We start from the raw sequence: 27,358 nt of genomic DNA, 5'->3' as shown, positions 1-27,358 counted from the left end.
TGCTTTATGCTCCGTGTGTACTCACTGAACTGGATCTCCCTGCCATCCCACTGAACCTGCTCCAGCTCCCAGGCTGTGAGGCTCAGCACAGCCTCCCTGTCCACTCAAGCACTGATGACATACTTTGTCCCACCCTTGACAGACCTTTGCAACGGGGAGTAATGCTTCATGTAGGCACGCTTCAGCCTTCACTGACCTCGCAAGGTGAATGGTTTATTGTGCTGTTGTTCCTACCTGCGTGGCAGCAGCCACACCACAGCAAGCCTTACCTAACAAGGACTGGAAAATCCCTCCAGAGCCTTGCAGGACTACACACCCATGTGTCTGTGCCAACGGATCTGCCCAGCAGACCATGCTAAGCACTAGTGCCAATGGTCAAATTCCAAGCCCAGGCACTTGCACTCAACCGAAAGGCACTAATGGATCTTAGGAATGTGCAGTGATGTAACAGCAGTGGTGCAGGCCACGTTACACTGTGATGCTTCAAGACACCTGGGAAAGAAGTGATATTTTAAGTAGGAAATCCTCTTTGTTTTGCCTCCCATCTGCCAAGCTGGCTACAGCTGGAGAAATGCTGGAGCAATGCTTTCAGATCTGGCCAAAGGAAGAGGGGTTATGCTCAACACCCCCATCCTGACCAACACCTCCTGCAGTACAGATGCTCAGGGGTCAGTAGGGGAGGTGATGATGATGAGTGATCTGGATCTATCAATTCTGCTGCAAATCAGACCCCTGCTCCACAGCCCACACTGCACTGTTCCTACCAGGGTTTACCCTGTTCTTCTTGCGCCACATCCCTGTGTGAATAAGAAGCACTGAGATACACTCAAGATCCAGTGCTGCAGCCATCCACATAATCTCTTCTGGAATGCCTTAGCAAAGACTTCTTCTTCAAGGCCTTTTGTTCCACACCATTACTTGAAAAGCCTGAATGCCCACCCTGGGATGCCCCGGCGAGGAGATAAACAACAGCAGCACTCACCCATCTCCTTGAGCTCCATATTAACAAGTTCCAACCAGCAAGCATCCAGCTCGTCCAGGTCATAGCGGCTCACTCCTTGCAGGTAGGTCCTCGTAGCTTCTGAAATCTCAGAGCCAGGCAGGCTGCTTGGGGAAACCTGTGAAGGCGAGCTCTCGAGCTGGGGTATGATCCTGGAAGGAAAGGAGGAGAGGTTGAGAGCTACAGCTTGCAGAAGTACCCCATCTCTTGCCCTGGAGGATGTGCCCACACCACCTGCAAACCCGGCTCTAAGAATGAAAGCAAGCCAACAAAATCAAGGGGGTTTTGCACACTCAGTGCTGTCAATGCCTTGGATGCCCTGAGGACCATAACTTGGACACAAGCGCCTTCCCACAGACTGCTGGTCTGGGCACCTAGGTGATGGTTTGAGTTGGGATGTGTCAGAACAAGCTGATCTTCCAGCACCCAGCTCCCCTCCTAAGGACCTCAGACCTGGGGTTTGTGCTTTTCCCAGTGTCCCAGAGAAAAGCAGTACAAGAGAGGGAATGGCTCCAGCATCGTGCCCGCTGCCTCGGGCTGCGATCAGGAAGGGAAGGAGCAGGGTGGCAATCAGGAATTTGGCTTTCAGCCTGTGCCTCCACCTGCCTCAGTGCATTCCTCACTGCAGACCGGCGGCATAACACCAATCCCATCCGAGATGAAACCGTACCAGTGCTGCTCACAAGCTTTACCACAGCATCTCATCCATCCCAAACACCCACTGATGCTTTCAGGTACAAAGCAGCCTGCACCCTGCATGGCTCCGTGCTGCAGAGCAGCACCGAGCAGGCAGCTCAGCGCTGGGCTCTCTGTGGGCACACGCCTGCTCTTCATCAGTTCTGCAGTTCCCCCTCACCCCATGAGAAATGAAGCCATTCTTCCACTTTGTCTGGCTCCTTTCTTCCTCCCTGCCTTGCATTCCCACCAGCCCGATGGCAGCAGCCTCCTACATGTTTGGGTTCCCAAGTCAGTAACTCAACCTACAGCTACAACCGCTGGTACCAACCTCATGTTGCTGCCCCTGATGTAAGAGGGTTGTTTCTCCCCATAGGGCTCGCACAGGAATACCACATCAGGGCAGAAACACCCTGTTTGGGAGAAGTACCCTGTCCTGCCTGTGAAACTGGGAAATCACATGCAAGCACAGGACCAGGGTTGTTTCCAATAGCGATGCTCCTGCCCGGAGGCAGCGGGCCTGCTGGCAATGGGGACCATGGCACAAACCCATCCCTGCTCCATGGCTGCACGGAGCATCCCACACCCCCAGAAAGACAGGATGCGCCCAAGCCATGGGATGAACACTGAGACAGGGCTAAGGAAAGGGCTCTTCCTCCCCACACTGCCATCTCAGCCACACTGCCAACAGCTCCTTCCACCCTGCAGGCAGGATGGTGGCATACAGACACCGGGTTTGGCACTGCTGTGCCCTCTGTGAATATGAGACTCTGCCCAGCGGATGAACTCAAGCGCAATGTTCCATCCTAGTTACACTGGGAAACATGAGCTCAGCCAGCTCCTTCTCCCCCTGCGCCCTGCCCCAAGTGCTCAAGGAGCAGAGGCATCTCTCAAGTCTCTCCAGAGGCAGCTCCCCCGGTCCTTCCCCTCTCTCCAGCCCAGGACCTGACTGTGGGATAGACAGTAGGAAACAGTGTCATTAAGTAAGTAAATTGTTAAGTACCCTAAGAGGCAACTTTCCTTTAACTATAGCTACAGTTTTCCCATTCATCTACAGAAATTAACTCCTTACATGAGAAAAATGAGGTCCAATGGACACAATGGTCCAAATACTAACAGGAACAGTAACAGCCATTAACTCAAGCAATTACTGCTAATTAACTTCTTCACTATGAGGGTGGTTCTTCCCTGTGAGGGTGCTGAGGCGCTGGCACAGGGTGCCCAGAGAAGCTGTGGCTGCCCCATCCCTGGCAGTGCTCAAGGCCAGGTTGGACACAGGGGCTTGGAGCAAGCTGCTCCAGTGGAAGGGGTCCCTGCCCGTGGCAGGGGTTGGAGCTGGAGGAGCTTTAAGCTCCCTTCCAATACAAACTGATTCTACAATTTGCCAGAGCACAACAGAGACCAGATCCTGGTCCTGGGCTGCTCAGAGGAGATGCTCAAGCCACTCTCTGCAGACATCCACTCCCCAAAGCACCCTTTGCAGGCAGAGCACCCTCTGATTTAAAACACCCTCCAGCACCCGACGCATTTCAGTGCCGCATTCACACCGTGATGGGCAGCTCAGCAATGGAGAACATCCCATGGTGGTTTGTGAGATGTGCTCTCACAATAGAGCGTTCTATTCCCCACCATAGGGATGGGGAGAGGAGCTGCCTCATGTGCTGCAAGCTCCCTGCACAGAAAGCGAACAGGCGCTGGCTGTCAGCTCTTCTGCCTTCTCTTGGCAGCTCTGCGCCAATAGGCATGACACTTGCCGTGCACATGTCAACAGTGCCATGCGTAATGGCATGCAAGCAGAGGACAAGCTGGGAAGGAAAAGCAGCCTGTGGTGCCAGCTGACAGATCCCTGCAAGTTGGGAGCTGGCTGCAGGATCTGCATGGCTCACGTGTGTGTGTGTCCCAGATACCACCCCCGGCACCACTGTCAACACAGAAAGATGCTGCAAAGAAACAAACAAGCAAACAGCAACCTGCTGCAGCGCATCGCCCCCTTCCAGCCCTGCTCCTGCTCCTGCTCCTGCACCAGCTGGGAAGCCCGTTGGCCCCACAAGGCTTTAGCTGCCTCCTGTCCTGATCTGAGTTAACGTCAGAGCATCGAGTGCTTCATGCTCTGTGATGTGCCTGGGACAAAGCCACCGTGTCCATCATGTAACCAGATGATGCTCCAAGGCCTGTAAGTGCCAAGGCAAGAAACCTGTGCACAGCTGCCCTCGCAAACAGGCCCCCACCTGCCTTGCCCAAGGTTGGGAGGGAAATGTGTGGCAGGGCAGGAAAAGCAACCTGGAGTCTCTCCAGACCCAGACACATCATTTAACTGCTGTCCTCTGCAGCCACAACCACTGGAGGCACTTCCAGAGCCACCAGTGGGAGAAGCACTAATTCCATTGCTTGGAGGGGAAAACATCAAGAAATGGGCTCATTTTGCCTCTTCTGCCTTACCTTCCCCACCAGCAAACTGAAAATGAAGATGTACCCCAATGCCCTGAGGACAACTCCAAATTTCAGTTCAGGATCTGAAAATAGCCCTGTGAAAAGACAGCTCTCACTCCCCAGATCTTAAAACAAGCTCAAGTGTAATCTAAGACAGGGCTTGGGGATTCAGCAACGTCTGTATTTAATGCAGAGCAGCAGTAATAACACTGAAACGAGGCGTGCTCCTACTCAGGCATCAGGAATGTCATCTAGGGAGCTCCCAACCCCTGTAAGATATACAGGAGTCACGGTGCAATGTGAATTGGTCCAAGAAGGACTGAACCTCTCCTTCCCTCAAGGTCCAGCTTTGCAAAGGGCCCATGGTGGGTCAGCACTGGGGTCTTACAGGAGAAAGCTCAAAGCTGTTGAGAAAAAACCCCTAATCCTCTGACTGCAATGAATATTCCTGTTGGAAAGAGCCATAAGCCTTCCTTAAGCTGCGTTACACAAGCTGCTTGCTGAACAACCGGCTGCAGCAGGTGATGGGGTGACACGGGCCGGCCGGGGATGCTCGGGAGAAAGGAGCTGCTAATTTTAGCCTGGCATAGAAGTGCAAAGATTACTGCTCTGTGCTCCTAGCAAAGGAGCAGCCTGAGCAGGTCGTGAGCTGTATTGACAGGCACTGAAGTGCACTTAGTGTGGTAAGGATGCGGATGGTGACTGGAGGAATCCCTTTGGGTTATCTATAGTGTGGGACAGATGATACCACACACCAAGAGCCGAGGTGCTGCATTCCCAGTGCTGCCGGTGTGCAGGATACAGCAGCCACCCCAGGTCAGGTCAGGTCAGGTCAGGTCCCATGTGTGTGCAGCCTCTGCCTTCTCATTGCAGCTATCTCATGGAAAAGGATTTTTGGGGAACCTGGTGCTCAGACATGGGAGATAAATGAATGCCCCCAGTCATGAAGCCACCTGAATGCTACCTAACCCCCAAAACCTGGATGTGTGCTTAGACTCTCAGGTCCTGGCTTCGCAGAGACCCTGGTGATGCAGAGAGCACAGGGAGCTTCACTGAGGATAACAGCACCACCAGCAAAAGAAGTCTGCGTTCAGCTTTTCCTGACACTGCTCCATTAAACAGAGTTTGCTTTGGTTGAACAGGAACTGGAATTTGCAGAGTGCCTCTTTGCTCCTCTGCTGCTGAAGATCAAGTCAGTTAAGACACAAAGACTCAGGAAGAATCCCAAGATAAGAAACTCTTACACAACTTTGCTACTGACATGAATTTCATGCCTTTAGCACAGCACCGGTGGGAGATGGGATTCCAGAACCAGGTTTGCACCTCCATAGGGTCAGCACTGCCTTTTGTTGGGACATTCTGCCCTGCTGGGTGGCTTTGAGCCGTGACTCGAGTGGTGCTGGTATGTGCTGCCAAACAGCACCTTGGAAATAACTGCAGAATTGGGTTTTATACAGTAAACAGCATGTACAACCTATATATAGAGACCTGCTGGAAGCCTGGTCCAGACCAACCCCTGACTCATCTGCAGCACTTAGTTAAAACACGAGATTCTTATGGCTCAGCAAACCATACCAAAGGCTGTCCCTGTCACTATGAGCATCCCTCCCATCCCAGCGGGTGCAGGACGCAGCCAGATCCTGGGGATCACATGGGACACCCCAAGCCTCTGGGAAGACCAAGGATGCAATGCCTGGAGATGCACAGCCTATCACTTACTCCTGGATTTGGATTTGTGTGTAGAATCATGTTCCTAAAGAGCAACCCATTCCTCCCTGATCCATGCGAACACACCGCATATAATGTTCAGATATAAAGATCAATGACTGCAGAGACAGTTGCCTTGGGCTAGGAGAAACGCTGGCAGGAAGAGGTTCTATGATTTAATACAAGAGAGCAATCCTCTGGAAAAACCATGCCCTGATTTACAGCAACACAGAGAACAGCCCATGCTGAGCACCTCTCCTCATCTACAGCAACGGCAAAGGGAACCAGAGCCCCAAAACCTGTAAACTTTGTGCTGCCCACACACTGCAGTGGAGACACAGCTAAATAAAGTGCACAAACCATGGAGGCCACCTTACCCAGCATCTCCTGCTGGGCTCCGAGAGCTGGGGCTGGCAGAGATGTCATCAGGGCTTCCCTTACACACAGGAATGCAGCGCTATCAGCTTTGGTATGTCCCATATAAATGGTGATGGTGACACAAGGGTATCCCCGCAGGCAGGGACCTTGTGCAGGGCACAACCAAACCAGGTGTGCAGGAAAAGCAAGAACATGCTCCAAAGATCCCCAAACCACCTCTCTCTTCACCTAAATGAAAGCAAAAGAGTCCTAGGTAGCAAGCAATGTGTTATGAAGAACATAGACAAGCCTGAGCTTCTGAAGCTCTGTGATGTGCAAGGGGTGTTAAGAGAAGAGAAAGTACTGTATATGACCCTGGGTTGGGGATGGAAAGCATTGTGAAACTGAGGTGATCCATATCCCAGTGAGGAATGTCTCAAATACACCAAACTGGGCCGGTGGCAGAGGATGAACAACGCCAAAGCAGGAAATGAATAAACAGCATGGCCTGTCATGAATACACATAGCTGGAGTACAGGATTACACAAGGATTTCCTCCATCTCAAAATACACCTCAAAGAACTCACAAAGAAACCCTCTTGGCTGGACTCTGGTGAGCTTGGTTGCCCTCCTTACGCCAGAGCACTCCATCACAGTGGCTTCCCATTAGCACCTCGCTGCCAACCCAGCAACCTCAGATAAGGGTGATGTGTGCCCTCCCTGTGCAACACACTTCAGGGATGACCCATTCTCCAAGCAGGGCTCTGATGGTGGGACCACACGTGTGCTCACTGCAACTACTGGTGTTTGCTGGTGATGTGCCACCACTGAGATGCTGGGACTCTCCCTCCATCATCACAGCAAAGCATCACCAAGGTAAAGCCTCCCCCAAGCGCCAAACCATCTGCAGAAGCTCGATTACACTGGAGGAGCATTTACTCCTTTATTTATCCAGCCAGAGACACAGCATCAAAACCCATCAAACCCTGTATCAATCAAGGGCTTATTTAAACGAAGGGTTGAAAATTGGGAGCAACCTCAAAAGCACAACAAACCTGGGGCCATTAGTCTGAAAGTGGGTCTCAAGGGCACTTGAGGAAAAGGAGTAAGTGGACCCCAACACTCTTGAGGATCACATGTATCCCTGGAGAACATTACACAGTAATAAAATATACTCAGCAAATTCCCATGGTTAATCATCTCTGTAAACTGAACGCTTCACTTGGCTGAAGGGAGAAGGCAATTTTTCCTATATGCTCCCTTCTAATACGCTAGATAGAAGTAATTAATCCAGTTTCTCTGCTGAAAAGACTTCATTTTATTACGACGAAGGCTGTAGTCAATCATCTTTTCTTTACTTACATCCCACTCTAAATTAGTCTTGTCCAGCATCCATAAATAAATCAGCTTAGGAAAGTCATGGAAAGAGAACTCTGCCAGCAACCTTCAGTGGATGCTGCTCCTGTTCTCACCAGCAGCTCTGCTCGTGGGGGGAGTTCTCCTGCAGCACATGACATGCCTTTCAAAAGGCAATTTAAAGGGATGCTTTTCATCCTCTGGTTATTAATATCTAGCAGGGCATTTGGAGCAGAGACCCAACCTCCTTAGGAACTTAAGCTAATAGATTTTATAGATGCTATAGCTTGCCCATAGGAGAGCAGTGACATAAAGGCAGAGGATGGGGTGAACGGTCACAGCAACAAACCCCTTTATTATAACAAACAAGAGCATCAACAGATTTAAAGCCCTGTTTTCAGCTGGCACTGCTGGGACCACTCTGTGCAGCAAAGTAAGAATGTGCAGTATTTCCTCACTGGATGCTGGAGCCAAAACCCCTCAGGATTTGGCAACAGCCTCTGCAAACCCACAAACATTCATACATACATAACAGAGCGGGCACAGGGCTCGGCCCAGGAGTCAAAGGTGGGAAGAGGAACCTGCAGTGGCTGTCTGGCCTGGTGGCCCAGTCTGCCACCCCACTTTGTGCCATTCATGGGCTATCCTTGTGTTAAGGGGCTGTAAAAAGCACATTTCTAGCAAAAGAAGTCAATGGAGGTAACAGAACATCGATCCTTCCTGTGCTCATCCATGCTCGAGCAAGCAGCCCAGTGCAACCATGCGGTTCATCACCACCACTGCTGATGGGTGTGATGGATGGCTGGGCTGGCACTACCCTCTAATATACCCTAAACCTTCAGGAAAGCTTGTCCCAAACACATACACAGGTGATAAACACTTGGTTCAGCTTTGAAGCTCTCATTTGGCTTCTTGCTACTGTTTTGGGAGAACAAAGCAGCTGCATTTGGCCCTGGAGGGATCCACCAAGCTCTGTAACAGGAGCACCCATGCCCAAAAAGCATCCCCTGACTGCACAGACATCGCCGGCCAATGCTCAGCCCTGCAACGGGTCCCTTTGTGTTACCCAAGTGGCACTGGGGATGCTCAGGAAGGGGTTAACGCTGTTTGCAGCAGTGTCCTGCCCTCTGGGTACCAGCAGCCAGTGAGTGTGGCTCCGGGTGACGTAATGCCTGGCTGGCTGCTTGCAGGCTGCACACCCCATCCCTCCTGCACTGGAGATGTGTCAGGGACCTCCGGAGGACCCTGGGATGCATCAGGGATCCCAGTGTCACTGCCAGGCAGGGACCAGCACAGCACAGCGCGTCTCAACACCACCAACCATCCCTTTAGCTGTTGTTGTTCCCAGCTAAACCCTTGGACACTCAGCACTATCCAGTGAACATCAGAAATGATCATTACCAGCTTTTAAACTGCTCCCAGTGATCGGGATGCGCAGCTCCACAGGGCACATCCTGCAGCTGCCAGCACTGTGCCTGCTTCTTGGCTGGGAAACTCCTTTTGGCTCCGGGATGAGGATTCAGGGTCCCAGTGTTTGGGATCGGAAATGTCCCTGTGACACCCCCATTCCCGTGCAGGATGGTCAGGTGGGGGTGGGTGGCCCCTGATGGGCAGCTTAAGATTTACACAGGCAGGTTCTGGAAGTTTTACTGGAAGGAAGCTCAAGCTCCAAATTGCAATTAACAGGTGCAATAAGAGAAATGCTCTTTTCTCCTCTCCATCTAAAATCTCCTCCAGTAACAGCCTGCAACCAGAGTGGGTCCTTCCAGGCCTCTGGAATAATGTAATCCTCTAAGGAGAAGTGATTCACTCTCCTTTGATGTGATAAAAAGAGGAAAACAAGTGAACAGGAGGCACTAAACAGCCATCTTGTGAAACCCAGCCAGCTTGTCCAATTTCCCTTCTGAGCTGTTTATCACCATATAAAAAGCCTGATCCTGGGCAGACTAGATCAAGACCAGAGTGGTGATGTCCCCGTCTTTCTCACGGTTACATTCCAGCCCAAATCTCACTGAGATTTAGCTCAACAATTTAAACCTCAGCTCTCATTCAGTGCCCAGAAAACCACTGCGATGCAGACCAGAGAAGGGACTTGGCAAGGAAGCATCCAGGTGCAGCGCTGGGAAGCTGCAGAGCAGCATCCCCCTTCCCGAGGTGGAGCAGAGGACGGGCACTGTTTCACAGCAGGCTTCATGTGCACAGCTGCTGGGTAGCAGCAAACCAGGGCTGCATGGGCAGGCAGCAATGGGCAGGCAGTGGTTTGCTGGTGGGCTGCTTGGAACAACAGAACACGGATGTGATTCTGGTTGGTAGAAGGAAGCAGCGTCTGGGCTGAGAGCAAAACACACACAAAGTCTGATGTGGTGCCAGGATCTTCTCCCTATTCCTTTACCCCTTTTCTCTCTGTGCCCTAACAGTGGCGTTGTCCCTGCTGGTGGTACGGGGTTGGAACCGGATGATCTGTAAGGTCCTTTCCAACTCAAACCATTCTAGGATTCTATGATCAAAAGCAGCAGGACTCTGACCCGCTGCTGGGAGGAGGCACAGCTTTGTGCTGCTGTTCTGGCTCCAAAGCCCAGCAGAACACAGTGGCCCCTGACCCCAGAGGATGCTCCAGCAACATCTGCTCCCCATGGGCAAGCAGGACAGAGCCAGTGCCGGCACCCATGGGTGCTGCTCTCCTCCTTCTCCCATAGCACCACTACCCAGTGGCCCCTCAGGCACCCATGCCACGCGCCAACCTCCTCCAATCCCAGCCAGCAGGCTGCTAGCATTCTGCTCATTTCCATTTAAGCAATATGTATCTTGGAATGGCTGCTAGGGAAGCCAGGGACACTTGAGTGTATGTTTTCTGGATATAAAAAGACAAAAAAACGCTGCTTCTTTATGTAACCTAAGCCAAGCTACTAACGTTAAAGCATCTGGAATTAATTATCTCAGCCAGATAATGTTTCCACAATCATTCCAGTAACACAAACAGCTCTGCTTGTGCTTGCATCCCACTCTGGGGACCAGAGACAGAGGCTGCGGGTGATGGCAGCACCTGCCATGGGCTGAGGCCATGAGCCACAGCACATCAGGAGCCAGCCAAATCCCCCCTGACCCTGCTGCTAATGGAGCTGAGCATGGGAAAGCTCAAGCTCCAGAGCAGGGCAGCGGGATGAGTGCTGCTGTGGCCACTGCACATGTCTCCTCACAGAAACCCAGCCCAAGGAAAGCAAAGCTTTGAGGAATTTGGAAAGGCAGCATCCAGCCATTTCTTTAATGCGTTCTGAATCAGTGCACTAAGGCTGAACCCTGAGACACCCGAGACCGGCTCCGCCGCTGAGTCACTGGGAACAGCACTGGGAACAGCCCATCCCACACCAGGAGGGACCCGTCTGCCTCGTGCACCATCCACCTACTGCTCTGCAGCTACGCTTGTTTTGGGGCGCTTCACACATCCTCGAGAGCACTGAGGACAAAACCACCTTCACCTCACCGAGGTCCTGGGACACCTCCAGCAATGCTGCACCTAAAGCCAACAGCACCAAGAACAGAGCAGCTGCTCCCGTCCTGCTCCTCCCATCACTCTGAAGAGCACTTAAAAGTAATAGTTTCTTGTATTGTTCAATGGGGACACGAGGTACGCTAAATCACTAGCAGGTGATTTAATTACTGCTGCTGTTGCAAGCAGCAGTGATCAAATCTGCCAGGGTTTGCCCAGCTAAACACTAAATCCATGGCTGTGGATGGAGAGTGGAGGTGATGGAGCGAGATACGGAGGCTCCCAAGGCTGTACCAAAGCAGAGCTCCTTCTGAGAGCTGTAAACCTCGTTACAGAGCAGCGAGAAATCAAACCTGCTCGTTCTATACATTTACTGCTGAAATACACTTGACTTGCTGTGTGCTTGGTCCAGTATAAACCACAGGCATCCACTGGGAGGATTAGCAAACATTCAAACTAAAAGTCCAAGTGGCTCAGCACTAGGTAAGAACAGGCTGGATTAACACGTTTCCTGCAGCAAATAAAGGTGAGGACCTGCTGAAAGCCCACACGAGAACTTGTCAAGCAGACTGTAAACCAGAAATGATTACAAGTAACAGAGTAAATCACACTTACTCCTTTGCAAAGCACTCTCAGGCACCGAAAACAGCCCTCTACAGCACCAATGCCACCTTTTGTACTGCCCAGACCCTCTGAGCCACCAAACTGCTGCTGACACAGAGGTGATTCATCCCATCCTCAATCAGGCATCTAAAAGACCAGCCTTCCAGTACCTAAAGGGGAATCTGAAGAGGGACATTCTACAATGCCAGGCAGCGACAGGCCAAGGGGAAAAGGCTTTAAACTAAAAATGGGGAGACTGAGCTGAGCTCTTAGGCAGAAGCTCTTCCCTGTGAGGGTGCTGAGGCGCTGGCACAGGGTGCCCAGAGAAGCTGTGGCTGCCCCATCCCTGGCAGTGCTCAAGGCCAGGTTGGACACAGGGGCTTGGAGCAAGCTGCTCCAGTGGAAGGGGTCCCTGCCCGTGGCAGGGGTTGGAGCTGGAGGAGCTTTAAGGTCCCTTCAACCCAAACCATTCTGATGCTATGACAGGCCACCCTGCCAACAGCCCATCCCTCCCCACGGCTTGCAGGGACAAGGGCTGCCTGCGCAGATCTGAGTGAAAACCTCCCTTTCGCAGCAGCAGAGCTGCAGAGGGAACTCGCTGATGTCACATCATGGGGTTTTTTGCTGTCCTGGATCAGTGCCACTGGACATCCCATCCTCACCATGGCCCAGCATCACCGTGGGGGTACCCAGGAGCACAGGGAGTGTACCAGCATCAAGCTTCCTCCCTCCATGCTCCCATGTCCCAGGGCTTGCAATCTACACATTTACCCACAGAGCAGTTGGGATTGTTACTTCTTTTGATCTGAGCAGAGCCTCAGATCTTGAAAGGGAAGAAAGGGAAGCGTACGTGGATCTCTGAAGCATACCCGAACCCAGGCGCATTTAAGGGCAGAATGGGGATAACTGACCCAAGAAACAGCCCTTTGCATGAGCACCAGCGTGCCATCTGCAAGCTCCAAACTCACACATTTTTCATGATGAGCTGGAGGGAAGGAAGGGAAAAAAAAAAAAGGCTAAAAAAAAAAAAAAAGGAAAGATCATGTTAAAAAAACCCATCAGCTCTGTTCCAAAAGCTCCACAAACTGCAGCAGAATCCTGCCTGCCCCTTCTGCAGCGAAGCCCAAGGGAAGCTGCTGATGAGTCAACAGCCAGCCTGCGTCGCAGGCCGAGCAGAGGAAGTCCAATCCCAGCACTCGAGAACAAAGTGTGCTGGTTCATAGAGTACATGCTGAGAACGCAGCCTCGGGAAGCCCTCCCCGGGCTGGAAGCAGCGCTGCCGCAGGGATACAGCCTGGACATCATCCAGGGCTCCCGCTGCACACCAGGGAAGAGGGAGAGGTGAAGGCCAGGCACTGCTGGGACACTCGCATCATGCCACCCTGCTGCTGTCCAGCCTGGCCGCAGCTCCTCGGTGCTACCAAGCTCCCCACTGCAACACATTCTGCTCCCAGCATCATTTTCTCCCTTTAATGGCATCATTCCCTCCCTGTTCTGGATGCAGCATCCAGCTCCAATGGGATGCCACACAGTGTTCACTCACTGGGGCAGAAGGGAAGAAGGGCAGGGATGTGCCCAAGCCTTATACATGCTACTGGTGCACCAGTTACTTCTCCCCACCCCAGTACACTGATCTCCAACACTGCACCCCACAAGTGGACCCACTCCTCTTGCTCCCTTTCAAGTGATGTTGGTATCACACAACCACGACACAAACATCCCTGCTGACAACTGCACCCTCTCAAAGGGCTGCTGGACCTCCACCTGGGTCGGAGCAATCCCAGGCACAGCTCCAGGCTGGGCAGAGAAGAGATTCAGAGCAGCCCAAGGAGAAGGACTTGGGGGTGCTGGTCCATGAGAAAATGAACATGAGCCGGCTTCAGTGTGCGCTTGAGCACCGAAAGCAACCGTATCCTGGGCTGCATCAGAAGGAGCGTGACCAGCAGTTCGGAGGAGGTGATCCTGCCCCTCTGCTCTGCTCTCGTGAGACCTCACCTGGAGCACTGTGTGCAGTTCTGGTGTCCTCAACATAAAAAGGACATGGAACTGTTGGAACAAGTCCAGAGGAGGCCACGAGGATGATCAGGGGACTGGAGAACCTCCTGTATGAAGATCGGCTGAGAAAGTTGGGGCTGTTCAGCCTGGAGAAGAGAAGGCTGCGTGGAGACCTCAGAGCAGCTTCCAGTATCTGAAGGGGGCCTATAGGGATGCTGGGGAGGGACTCTGCATTAGGGACTGTAGTGATAGGACAAGGGGTAATGGGTTAAAACTGAAACAGGGGAAGTTTAGATTGGATCTAAGGAGGAAATTCTTTCCTGTGAGGGTGGTGAGGCACTGGAATGGGTTGCCCAGGGAGGTTGTGAATGCTCCATACCTGGCACTGTTCAAGGCCAGGCTGGATGAGGCCTTGGGTGAGATGGTTTAGAGCGAGGTGTCCCTGCCCATGGCAGGGGGTTGGAACTGGATGATCTTAAGGTCCTTTCCAACCCTAACTATTCTATGATTCTATGTTGGGGCAACTCTGGAGTCCACTACAAACCAACACAGCCTGAAGGAGATGAACACTGGGCAGGTCCACATTGTGACCCAGCCTCACCACCACCACCAAAGCAAGGAGCTGCTTTACCTGTGTGTGTGGCCATTGAAGGAGGAGGACCAGAGGGGACCAGGACAGGGCAGGGACACAAACACCATGCCGACGCGGCAGACAGCGTTTGCGCTGGTGCCACCGCCATCGCCAAGCTGGTACCCGCAGAGGTTGTGCCTTCCTGTTGCCACAGCACTTTCTGTTTTCTGTTAAACCAGGGCCACAGCGCCGATGCAAGTATAGATCTGCAACGCCAAGAATATCTGGGAAGCCTGCCAGCAAGAAGCAGCCTTCCTGCTCGTCCTCCCGCTGTGTGCAAATTCACAGGAAACAGAACCTACAGCACATACTAATGTGGCTTAATGTGAGATCCAAGAGCCACCTCTAGATCCTGCCTGCAGCCCCGCCAGCCTGGGGAAGGAGCCGCGTGCCAAAAACCTTAAATCATTAAATAAAGGAGGAATTAAAGCCTGTACAGGTGCATAAAATCCCACATAGGTGCCACTGCCTTACGGAGTGATGCTCTGCTGCGCCAGCTGAATGCAGCATTATGCATGGCGCTGGCACTGATGCCTATAGGTATGGATGAGCCCAGGTCAGGTCCCGGCACAAAGAAGGCTTCACAGCCTCCTACAAGCACCCATGGTGAACCAGCAAGGTCCACTTTCCTCTTGAGTGCATCACGGTGTGGCTCAGGGAAGACAAAGCTCATCTAAAGCTTCTCCTTCCCTTTTGTAACAGGAGTGGTACCCACAGTCCTGATGCTCCAAAACTGTTGTGACAACCCTTCCCATTACTTTGCTGTGCTTAATCCTTGCACTCAAGTCGTGCTGAGATGGTCCAACATCACATCCAGCACCCAGCTGTGCCCTACACCAGGCTGGGACCTTGAACCTGGCTCTACCATTGAGCATGGTGGAAACTTCTGTGCCTCAGTTTACCCAAGTGTAAAATAGCTCACACAGGGGTTGTAAAGCTCACCGCTGGTTCTGGAAAACCACTGGAGATCTTTCAGCTACGGGCTCTAGCAGAGGTGGGATGCACTGTCATCACTGGGATGCAGCATCGTCATCATCACCACCTGCATCCTAGGGAGGGTGACGTACAGGAGATGCACAAGCAGAGGATGCCATCCTGCTGCTGCCTGCCTCTCCAGAGGGAAACTCGCCTCTGACTCCTCATTCCCCTGCTCTCATCTGAATGCAAAAGGCTTTTTTCACTACACTGGAGCCTTGCAAGCTCCAGGCAATTCTCAGACCTGTTACTACACAAAATAAAACCCTTTTCAGCAGCGATGAGCCAGAAACAATTGTGAAGAGGAAGCAGCTGATCTCCTGCGCTGCCTGATCACCCATGGCCATCAGCAGCATCCGTGCCTCCCGGGACACAGAGCCAAGGGATGCTGCACCTCTTCCCCCACAGCTTTCCTCACAACTGCACTGCGATTTGTGCTAACCTAGAAAGGACCCTCGGGTTTAAGGTGGCTCTTGGTGGAGGCATTTTGAGATGATGCTTTCTGGGGAAAGCATTCCTTAAACTGCAGCTCTTCCCTCCTGCCTCACCCCCAGCTTGTGACATTTTACAGCTCCAGCAAAAGAAAATGCTTCAGAAAAATCTCATTTTCAGCTTCGGAGGCACAAAACCCAGAGGCAGGGTGCGGGTACCAAGCGCGCAGGTGGGAGATGGGAAGAGCAGCAGCGGCTGCATACAGGGCACCTTTTGGAGGGTGAGATCCATCTCCGGAGTGGGAAAAGGCTCTCACACCCTCCATGGCAAAAGCTGCTCCCTGCCAATCACCCAGCCCAGGCACCAGTCCCCTGGGGTCAGGATGATGGGCTCAGTGTGATGCTGCAGGCAGCGCTTGCTGGCTCTCCAGCTCCCAGAGGCTCTTGTGGCTTCTCCCTGCCTGCTTCCCTCTAGGAATGTAACATGGAAATGGCTGTCAGGAGTGATAACATGAGGAGTGCATTGCCACAGGCATCCACTCCCTGTTCCCTCAAAGGGCAGGATATTGTCACATCCTTGTGTTACACCTTTGGGATGGGGGGAAGCACAATGCTGCCCTGACAGCAGGGAAGGGGCTCCACATTTCCCAGTCTGCCATGTTTTTCAGCAGAGAAAGGAATTAGGATTGTCCATATCCAACACAGGGAGGATCCACGGGGTTTATGTGACGTATTTTGAGCAGGGAAAAAGGAAAGTCTGTAAGCAAAGGGGGGAAACTGGTGCAGAGGTGTGGGGCAGTGAAAGCAGCAGCTCAGGTGGGACCAGCGAGGTACCTGCTCAGTGCTGCTGGGATGGAGACAGGGGCAAATTAAAGCAATTAAACCAGGGAGGTAAATGGAGCTGTAAGGCCCTTTCAGGCTGCTCTCTTCAGGCAGATGAAATATAGTCATCTCCTGTGAAAGAACACTTGACATTTCTCCAAAGGAGGGCAAGCTGCAAGAGGGAGCTGTCTAACACTGGAGATACAAAAGAGATTGCAGTCTTCATCTGTCCTTGGCAGTGCAAATGCTGCTCTCTCCATCCCCAGCTCACATGGGCGACCCAAGTGGGAGAACACTGAGGGCAGGGATGCTATGGGAGAGAGAACTCACGCGTCTCTTCTGGTGTGCATGTGGAGAGATGCTGCCCTGCTCAAAACAAATCTGGCACCGCTTATCCCCTTGGGATGCGCATCATGACACGAAGCAGGTGGAACCATTAGCACTGCTGCAAAATGAGATCTTCATTCCACTCACTCTGCACTAGTGAAGGTGGAATATCCCAAACAGGCTTCAGACTTAGGACAAAGCCCTTCAGGCCATGCTCGCTGTCTTGCCAGCCAAGAGATGGTTCATGCAGATGGGACACGGTGCAGGACAGGCAGATGGAGCAACAAGAGAGGAATGGCCTTCAAGGGAGTAAAGGCTGTGGGTAAGCAGCATTATCCCACAGCAGCCTGGGATGACTGGGGAACATCACAACCCAAGAGGGGCTGCAGAAACCCACCTGAGTGATGGAGCCACTAATGAGGATCTCTGGGAGGTCACAAAGAACAGGTCACATTTCAGAAGAGCAGGAGATGACACTCAGTATCTGCCTATACAAATAGAACTCAGGGAAAAGCACTGAAACACTCAACCTATGCGAACGCACACAGAAAGTAACGGGATAAGAACCATCTGACATGGGATGGGACCTCTGCTGTGGGTGGATAGGAGAGGAGCAGATGGGACCCATCTTTGCTTAGCAAGGCTTCAACACTACCTATCAGGAGCTGCTCCTGGTGGCCGTGGGCTGCGCTGACACCTCTTGCAGGGCCAGGCTTCCTCACACAGACATGGGTGCTCTTGCTCACAGCCTGCTGAGTATGACTTCAAGGGAAGCCACAAACTCTTTGGAGAGCAAGGCCTGAACTCCAAAAGGCACTGAGAAAGAGCTGGAAGCATCGTGAGAGGCAGCTCATGAAGGATTACGGCACAGTGCTGAGCCCGGGACCAATCCAACCATCCAAAATCACCCAAAGCATTAGGAAATCCTTCAGAGGATGACCTGGTGGTGGAAGTGAAACCCAAGCTCAAGGCGAGTGTGCAGCACCAGGCTGGGGTGGGGTGCCTGATGTCCCCTCTGAAGCCTGGGGCATGTCCCTGTGGTGACATGGGTGACACCAGGGGAAGCCTGGAAGATGATGACCCAACTCCAGGAAACACAGCTTTAGATGGAAGCTTAAACCAAATCAAATGGATGTGCTTAGTTTAGAGGAGAGAGGACAGAGAGGAGACACGACGGCAGCCCAAAACCATGGGAAAGATACTGGGAAAGGGCCGGTGCTAGAACAGGACAGAGCGGGATGGGGATGCGGGAGGGATGACCTGCACCAGCACCGCTTTAGGGGCATCGCTGTGTGGGAACGTGCAGCGCTGTGAAAGCTTCCCCAGGATCCCTAAAACCAAGGGCTTGGGGAAAAGCAGAGGAGCACATGCACAGCCTGCCCTGAGGTCTGGGATGCAAAAGGCACCCGATGGAGCACCGGGAAGCAGCGCCCGCAGGTCAGGCTGCCTTCCCATGGGCACCACCAGCCCCGGCAGCCCCAAGCTATCACTTTTCAGCTGTGAACAGCACCGGCACAAGGCCTCAGCTGGGGAGCAGAGCACCGAGGAGCCCAGACTGTGGTTAGCTATCAAAGACAACTAAAAAAAGATATTCCACACACAGGAGGATTTTTCCCTCTTATTTTTTTACTGGGCTTTTTTTTTTTTTTGTCTGGGTTTTATTTTTTTCCCTTCCCAAGGATTAAATCAACTCAACAGCCCCTTTACAACTTCCCTTTTGATGTGTTCAGCCTCATTAAAGTTTCATTTCTCTCTCTGTTTTCCCCGGGGGGAGGAAGGGGAGCGTACACAAAAGTTTACTTCAGCAGCAGGGCCGGCAGCTGCAGGAGCAGCTGCTGTTGCTGTGGGACAAGCAGAGCCTCCACCAGCTTTGCCCAAGCCCCTCAGCAAAGCCCATCCACCCCCTCCTGTCTCCCACGGGCAGCCCCAGCATCACGATGCTGTCAGCGGTGTTTCTGCACCACGCACACCCAGGGTCACGCATGGAGGGAACAGGGGAGCTGCAAAGCTCCTGTGAAGCCTGCGAGCTGTGGAGTCCGACCCTGTGAGGTTTAGGGTCTGACCCTGCCAGTTCCGGGGTCCCTTCCCAACCTGCCTGCTTCCCTCCTCCACCAGCAGCACCAGCCTTTCCCCCGCGCATCACCCATCACCCCGGGGTATTCCCACACACAGAGCGGATGGATGGGTAGCAGCTCCCCCACGTCTCTTCTCTTTTAGCCCGAGCAGCTGGTTAAGTGTCTATTTTAAACCCGAGTTCCCTATTTTAAAATAGCTAATGAGACACCGAGCCAGGCCGATAGACGTCGTCGCTACGAGGTCTGGGAGATGCTTCTCCATTCGCTGGGCTGCCTTTCCAAGCCACGAACCTCGCATACCCATCACACTTCCACAAACAGCTCACACGGTAAAGAGGGGAGGTTTCAGTTCAAAGGCCAGCTTTTGCACCCCTGCCATGAAACAGCAGCAGAGCCGGGTGTTTCTAGACCGAGATGCATCAAGCAGCCAAGCAGAGGTGGTTCTGGGTGGTTTTCTCTTGGCAGCTTTTTATCCTCCCTTGGATTTTATCAGGTCTTTCTAAAACGTCCCCAGTAAAGAGCAAACGAGGAGCTGGTCACCCAGCACAGCAACCTGCTGCACACACAAGAGGGACTTTCAGCAAGCAAATGCCTCAAACAACATGCAGCAGGAGGAGGTCCCCTGCATCTCTGTGCAAGCCCAACATCCCATGCATCCCCTTTATATGCACTCCGAGATGGTGCCCATCCCATCAGGGCAGAGAGGACCAGGCACATGGGACCCCACTCACTTACCTGACCACAGGCTCGGGAATGGCCTCGGCACTCGCTGGCACCTGGACACCCTTCTCCCACTCCTGCCTCCAGGGATCGGCCAGGACGTAGTACTCATCGGGGCTGAGCTGGAAGGAGTCAGGGATCTTCATGGCTGTTATGAGATCCGTACGGAAAACCTGCACCGGAATAAAGAAAAGGTCCAGCAGGCAGAGTGAAGGGGTCTGGCAGAGGGTGCAAGCTTGGCTGGGACACGGGCTGAGCATCACTGCTGAACTGAAGAAACAAGAGGCTGCTTCCTCTTAGGGGTCAATGTTTTCAACACAGGCACAAGAGTATCTGCTCCAAATGCCAAGGGATGCACAGCAACTGGGCCTCTCTGCATCAGCCTTACTGGGGAAAACGATGCTCATGATGTGAGTGAAGCTGTGGGAAACACAGAGCCCTGACCACCATCATAGAATCATAGAATAGTTCGGGTTGGAAAGGACCTTAAGATCATTCAGTTCCAACCCCCCTGCCATAGGCAGGGACACCTCACACTAAACCATCTCACCCAAGGCTCTGTCCAACCTGGCCTTGAACACTGCCAGGGATGGAGCATTCACAGCCTCCCTGGGCAACCCATTCCAGTGCCTCAGCACCCTCACAGGGAAGAATTTCCTCGTGTCACCTCATTGCCCCCAACACCTTCGTGTCCCCATCACATCACCTCACTGCCCCAAGCAGGGACACACAGAAGCTGAAGGTACCCTATCATCAGGGCTCAATTGCTCCAGTGGTCACCACGGATCACAAGGCAAAATATAGCCAGGAGGGGTTATGCTACAGCTGGAAAACATCCGCTAAAAGGTGATCTAGGTTCCTGCTTACACATCCACAGCCAAACATACAGATTTCTCCTCCTCCAGCAAACCTCCTGTGATAACCACACTGGCCCCCTCCTCTATGAAAACCCTCCGAGCCCCTTGGATGGTGAATGGGCTTGTTCTCCATCTCAGTTCTGGCCCTGCAGACTCTTCTCCCAATATACTCCAATAAAAACCTCATTCCAAAAATACCCCTCACAGTAAATAAGATTTTCCTTGCAGAGGATTGCCTGACAGCAACGACTCGAGCAATCCTGCTCTTGCAGCACAAAAATAAATTGTAAATGAAAATGGATGATTTCTTCCTCTCCACCATCTGCTATTAGCTGAGATAATAACTAACAGTGCCAGCAATCATGCCTGGACACCAGCTCGCTCTATCTACCCCATCCCTGCTTCTTCTGCATTAGCCTTCTGTGGGGCTGGGATGGATCAGGTGTTTGCTTCAGACACTGTTCAATTCTCAGGGTCTATTCCCCAAATGAGCATTGCTTTGTCAGAGCCACAATAAATGATAAAATATGGCTTGACGCCTTTCATACAAAGATAACTGCCTTTGGAGAGAACTTGGGAAACCAAATCGGCTGAGATACAGGAAACCAGACTTTAACTAAGACCACTGAGACCAGTATTTAGGTCAGTTTATTTAATCCTCAGAGTCTCAGCTGCTAACCCAATTAGAGCTAAATATAATACATAAACAACCTTTTCCATCTTGGGTCCTCTTTGAATCTTACTGGTACCTCTTGATGCATCTGCTTGGAGATATTTTTGCCTATGCCTATATAAACCTGATGTGAGTTGGCCAGACACAGCCTCAGCGCATCCTTCAACAAACATAATTAACAGCCTACATATTACAGTCACAATTAGGTTCAGCTTGAGAAAGATCAGGGTCCTTTAAGCCTCTGTGCTACAAATGCATGGATCCAGACGCCACAGTAACCTTTTAATACACTGCCAGTGTGAGAACTTTAACAGAATGATAAAATACGAAGCCAGACGTTAATTAAACATGAGAAGGGATATGTGAGATATCACAGCCCTTCGGGGCTGCAGAGCAACACAAGCAAAGTAACCCTACTGTGGCTTGGTGCTTAAAATACAAGTAGAAATGCCCCTGCTCTTGGCACCCCTGCACTGCCAGGGTCACAACTTGGGCAAACAGCATCTCTGTTACTGAGGTTTGGTGCCCATCTCCAATGAGGACAACACAAACCCAAGGGAGTCTTCTCACATCTGCTCTGCTTTGATGGATGAGATGCTCCCCTGTGCCTGGACCACATGTGGCTGAGGGTGGTTTAAGGGATGGTGCCACCTCCCTGCTCCAGCCACCAGCCCCATGTCAGGAGTGATGCACCACTTCTATACTGCTCCGTTTGCCAAACTGTTATAGCAAACACTGTTTTGGAGACACTGACCCTTGGGATCTGTGGGCAAAGCCAGGTCGGAATGGCTTCCAAAGGTGCTGGACACCCAATAGGTTTCAAACCTGCCTGGACTGGATGCTGCTGACATCCAAGTGCCCTCCACCTCCTTTACCGCCAACTCCATCACCTCCTGAGGACGCCCGCTTCGATGCTGCGAGGTGCAGGAGCGCTGCATCACTCCTTCATGGCACACAAACACACAGTTCCTCCAGGGCCCCACAGGCAGCACAGGGCAGGCAGCAGGCACGTTCATGCTGCTGCTGCAGGCACACCACCTGGCAGCCAGCGCAGGAGCAGTGATGGGGGATACAGAACTGCCCTTTCCAGCCCTCCAGAGGGTCCAGCCATGTCATAAACACCCCTGGCATCCTCTCTCCCTGGGATGCTGGCACCCAGTGCAGCACCCTTCCAGAGCCTTACCCGAAACAAGGATCCCCACTCTCTTTTGCAAAGTCAGCACCAGGCGAGAGCCTGAGAGGTGATGAGCCCCATCTCTTTGCTGTAACAGCAGGCGTGGGCAGCCACCATGGATTTATGTCAATGTCTGGCCCGTCACCTTCCTCCTACTGATGAAGAGCAACACGGAGGAGCTTGAACTGCATCGTGCAACCTGCCTAAGGAGGAGCTGGCAAAGCTGCTGGGGAGACTGGTCCCCACTAGGGCTGCTGCCCACGGGTAGGAAATAAACCAGATCCTCATGTCAGAAACTAAACACATTTTGCCCTGCTTATAGCTATTCCTTAGGTAACCTCCTTAGTGCTCTCAGCTATTAGCTGGGGTCATGGCTTTGGCGGTCCAGCACCCTGGAGCATCGCATAGGCAGCTGAGCTGGCCATTCATCCCAGACTGCATCCCACAGTGGAGCATCCCACACTGCTCACCACCACTCTGAACCAGCAGGACCAGCCTCACCAATGCTCTGCAACACCCTCAGCAGACACAAAACCCTCCAGCAAACTGCCAAACGTACCTCATAGCCTCTGCACTGGGAAGCACAGCACGGAGAACCCCCCTGCATGGAGCAGATCCCAGGCTCATGTTTCCCTGCATTAAGTCTTCCCCAAACTCATCCCTTCTGGCTTTTCGGCTCACATCGGCACAGAAGCTTAATTTTAAGCCAAATCAGCGCGATTGTATCTCTTTCCCTGCAGATGATAAGCCACATCGAGGGCTGGATTTGCAATCTCACGACTTCATTTATTTAGCTCCTTCTTGGAAAACAGATAAGCTCGCCCATCCAAAGGCAGCGTGCGCGGCCGCGCTTTATCACAGCGACGCCTCTGTCTTTTCATGAAGAGCTGGAAATGCTCAAATTATTAACTATCAAAGCAGAACACTTTAGAAACGAGCGAAACGGCGCAGAAATTGTAAAGGAAAGCAGATCAGTTGTCTGGAAATCTCCCAACAGCTAATACGCCCAAATTGTAATCTAAATGTCTTTTTGTTTTGAATTGTCTGGGATTAGGGTTGGGAAAAGACTCAATTATTCTACTCAAACTCCTCTGAATTATTTATGAAAAGCAAATAAAGGATAAATTGGGCACTGATGAACCGAGGACCTGGCGGTGAAGAGGAAGTTGGGTACCAGAAAACAACCAATTTTCCCTCAATAGAGTGTTTACTGTTTCTCCCTGGCTGCAGGAGCTGACAAATTGTCTCGGCTGCCCCGCTCCCCCCTGCCCCAGCCCTGGCCAGGCTCCGGCCTCCCCTTGCAGGCCGGCAGCGGATCCGGTTTATTGCCTATCGATCCGTGGCAACAGCGAAGGCCAAACCCAGACATTCCCTTTATTACCTCTGCTTGCTCGGGAACCGCAGGCAGGATTCAGTGATGCTCGGAGATGCAGCACACCAATGCCCAGGGGCCAACCTCGCCCTTTGCTAGCATCAGCTTTAGAGATGGGAAAAAGAAGTGCAATTGCAATAGCCCAAGATATGCCTTTGTACTGCTCCCCACACCAAAGAACTACTGGGCAGCACCAGACCTGAGCTCATCCCTCCTGTCCAAGCACCACCAGTGCCACCACAGCATGGTCCTGCAGATCCAACTGCTCCAGCCTGGCTTCGTTTCTAAGGCCTGTGAGCCTTCAGCCCTTGGTACTCACACCCCACCAGCCAGGCGAGCTTGTATTGCAGATCTCTATCTCCCCATGCTTTCATCCCACCAGCCTGCAGTGCTGGAGTGACTGCTTCCCAGGACAGCCAGTCCTGGAGGTCCAGGAACATCAGAAGTCACTGGGACACCAAAGCCATCGCATTCCTCAAGGATACATCAGTTTTTTCTGTTACTTCTGTAATTCACTGTTGTAAAGGAAAAGGCTGTATTGATTTTGTCTCAAAATAAAAATATCCCCCCAAGCTAATTAAATATTACACATCTTCCAATCTTTACATCCTAATGCTTTACTTGGATCCAGCTTGGTGTGGGAAGGATGTTCCTGCGGTTATGGCAAAGACCTGCAAGGCAGGGGTTGGATTCAGCTCCTGCCTGAGCCACATACCCCTTGCTCAGCTCCGATCTACTGCTTGCTTCACCCATCAGACACAGCCGTTCCCTGCATCCCGAGATGGCTGCGAGGCACCTCCATGAGCTCTTTGTGAACCAACATGAATTTGTCCAACGCCTGGACAACCTCCAAGAGAAACACCTACCCCTGGGAGGAGATGCCATAGCACATGGTGCCTCACTACGAAGGGAAGGGCAATGGGAATGGCACACGGCATCACAAACTGCACTCCCATCCCTCCCTTAGCAGAGGGCTCCAAGACTGCAACGCTCTGCAGCAGCATTCCTCCTCCTCCTCTGTGTCCTCCACAGCTGAGCAGCCCCTGTCTGTACTTCACCACCTTTCTGTGCAATCCTCATATTGATTTCCAGGTTCTCTGACTCACTCACAATCCCTTCGAATAGAGTGGCCGTCAATCCCAGCCCCATTCAGCTCTCACTTTATGTGCTCTGCCAAGGTCTCAGCTTTTCAAGTGGCTGCACCACCGGTCTGAGCCTGCCGACTACTCCCTTAACTCCAAACACCAACCCGAAAACATCGCATTCAGATCCTGCAGCAAAGACTTTCCACTCATACGAAACCAGCTCCTGGGCTGGAGCCAAAGAGCCGTATCTGGTTTGGGCTTTAACTGGAAACGAGAAGAAACACTCCTCTAGCACTGGTTTTAATTAGCTTGGCAAGCAGGAGCCAGCCCAGCGACCGCCGCGCAGGATCCACATGGATGAGCGCACCCGGCGAGGCGGCACGACCTCGGCAGCACCCAACACGGGTGCTCTGAGGTCTGCAGACCAGCCCTGGTGGAAAGCAGCTCTGAAGGCAGCAGGAGGCTCAGGCAGGCACAGATGGGCTCCAGCAGGACAGGTCCCCCTGCACAGGGCTTGCTGAGGCAGCAGGAATTGGGTTACACATTTCCCCCTGCACCCTTGGGGCTTTTAAGACCTTTCTCTAGGGGTGGAAGGATGAGCTCTGACCCTTCTCCCATTCCCAGCATGGGATGCAATTCTTTTAACACACACTAACATCTATATCCCTGACAGTTTATAGGATAAAACACTCCTTTCCAAAGCACGCCACACTGCAAAGCACTGGTTTGAAGCACAAGAGAAATGAAGCCCACTGTTCAGAATCAAGCACATGGTGGAAAGCACAATGTGCTCATGGGGAAGAGGGGGAACAGGAGAGGTCTTGACCCCAGCCTGCACCTCAAATCTCACATTTGAATCTATTCCCTCCTATAACCCTGTAACACATCTGCGATGCTCACACAGTGCCCTCACATCCACAGTGCCACACGGGATCTCACATGGACCACCCCTCCATAGCGAGACTGGCAGCAGCAGGTCAGCACATAAAGGATGTGGGAATGCTTTCTGACACCAATACAACAGGCTTTCCTTAGCTTTAGGTTCAAAGCTCTTCTCCCAAGGCAGCTGTGTCCTGTGCACCCCACAACCATAACCCCCTTCCTCCTTCCACACCAGGACCAGGGGTGTCTCCGGCTGCCTCATCTGCAGGGCTCCCTGCTCGTTTCCAGCCAGTGCTATCAGCCCTTCACTCTCTCAAGCATAAAATTGTTTGCTGTAGCTCATGAGTCACAAGGATTTTCAGAGAAAGAGAAAACAACGGGAACAATGGGAGCCCTGGGAATAGTTTTTGGTTGTACAAACTGTCTTCGTATCAGCTTGAGCCGGCACCTCCGCGGGTGCAGCCCTTGGCTGGCCAGCCCTGCTCCCCTCCAGCCCTATTTCCCTGCCATTATAGCACATTTTCCAGCCCTTTCCAAGAGGAGAGGAGCGGTGATGCTCAGTAGCAAGGCTCTGAAGCACAGCAATGCCTGGTTTGTGTGTGTAAGCAGTGATACTATCTGCCTGTGGGGAAAAAATACTTACTCTCGTGCTCATTTGGGAGCCAGCCTGCTATCTCTTCATCTCGTCTTGTTTCCTCTCACAATGCTGAACGCTAAAGATCCAATGAACAACAGAATTTAAAATAGGAACAAGAAGCATTTTTGTCTGGCCCTTCTCAGCATTCAGAAGACAATGGTATTAATCTGCTATTCCCATGTCAGCTCGGGAAAAGTGACAAAGCCACTGCAGTCAAACCTTTCAACAGAGACAGATTTACTCCTCATCCAGCCCAGCAAAAAGCATGTCCAGTCTTGCTTGGCCATCCTCATAAAAGCTCTTTGTCAAGTATGGAAAGCCCAGGGACTAAATTCACATTGCACTGGGCCGTGATATACCTACCACAGAGGGAAAACCAAGACTCAATGCGCTAAGAGTTACCTTTTAGAAGGTTTTAGAAGGAAAACAAGGAGGATGCTGGTTAAAAGGGTTAAATCCTTGTAAAGAGATATAAAAAGGCATCTTTCAAAACACGGAAGCAGTAGCTAAACAAGGCAAGCAGAAAATAATGTAAATTGTATAAATCTTGTGGTTTCCCCTTCGTCTTGAACCCTGCCTGCAGCTGCAGTCCCTTTGCTTCCAGAAGGTCTGGACCGAAGGAGAGGGGTGATGAGGATGTAGGGCGAGAGGAGCAGCACCCACTGAGGAGAGCTGAGACCACGCAGAGCTCTGCAGCTCGGAGCAGGGTGGCTGCAGCACAAAAAGCAGGGCTCTTCTCCTCCCCACTATACATTCTATCAGTGCAGCTCACTGCAGGGTAGTGGTCTGCATCCCAAGTAGCTGAGGAGCTCAGGACTGACACTCCAGCTAAGGCAGTGATTCAGAGGCAGCATCTGAGGGAGTCCCCAGGCTGCTGACGGCTGGGAGCTGGCAGATAGAACCGGCAGCTATCACTACACACTGCCCTTGTTCCTGTATTCTCTCCTTAGACACTGACAACTGCTCCCTGTCAGGAACAGGAGAGAGGGCTCGATGACTGCAGTCTAACCAGCGAGGCTTGCGCTCACATCCCCAGCAGCCCTATAGCTGGGGGCAGGACTGCACTAATGCGCCGCTAAAAGCAGCA

At 52.2% G+C, this 27,358-nt stretch overlaps 1 protein-coding gene across 3 annotated transcripts in view; it reads right to left on the bottom strand.

Annotated features, from left to right (window-relative positions):
* The window catches only part of JADE2 (jade family PHD finger 2), a 444,935-nt gene that overhangs the window by 35,476 nt on the left and 382,101 nt on the right, over positions 1–27,358 (bottom strand). For all 3 annotated transcript variants that reach the window (XM_061351999.1, XM_061352001.1, XM_061352002.1), the window contains 2 exons: positions 19,607–19,764; positions 983–1,152 (listed from right to left, as the gene is read on the bottom strand). In XM_061351999.1, the coding sequence (XP_061207983.1) occupies positions 983–1,152; positions 19,607–19,764 (328 nt within the window). The remainder of the gene's footprint in view (positions 1–982; positions 1,153–19,606; positions 19,765–27,358) is intronic.

This window comes from Neopsephotus bourkii, unplaced genomic scaffold, assembly GCF_033783945.1.
Source record: "Neopsephotus bourkii isolate Nb327-2 ecotype Australia unplaced genomic scaffold, CSIRO-AGI_Nbou_v1 NB_620, whole genome shotgun sequence".
NCBI classification, from domain to species: Eukaryota; Metazoa; Chordata; class Aves; order Psittaciformes; family Psittacidae; genus Neopsephotus; species Neopsephotus bourkii.
Note: the sequence above shows the minus strand (reverse complement) of the source record. Positions and strands in the feature narration are given on the sequence as shown.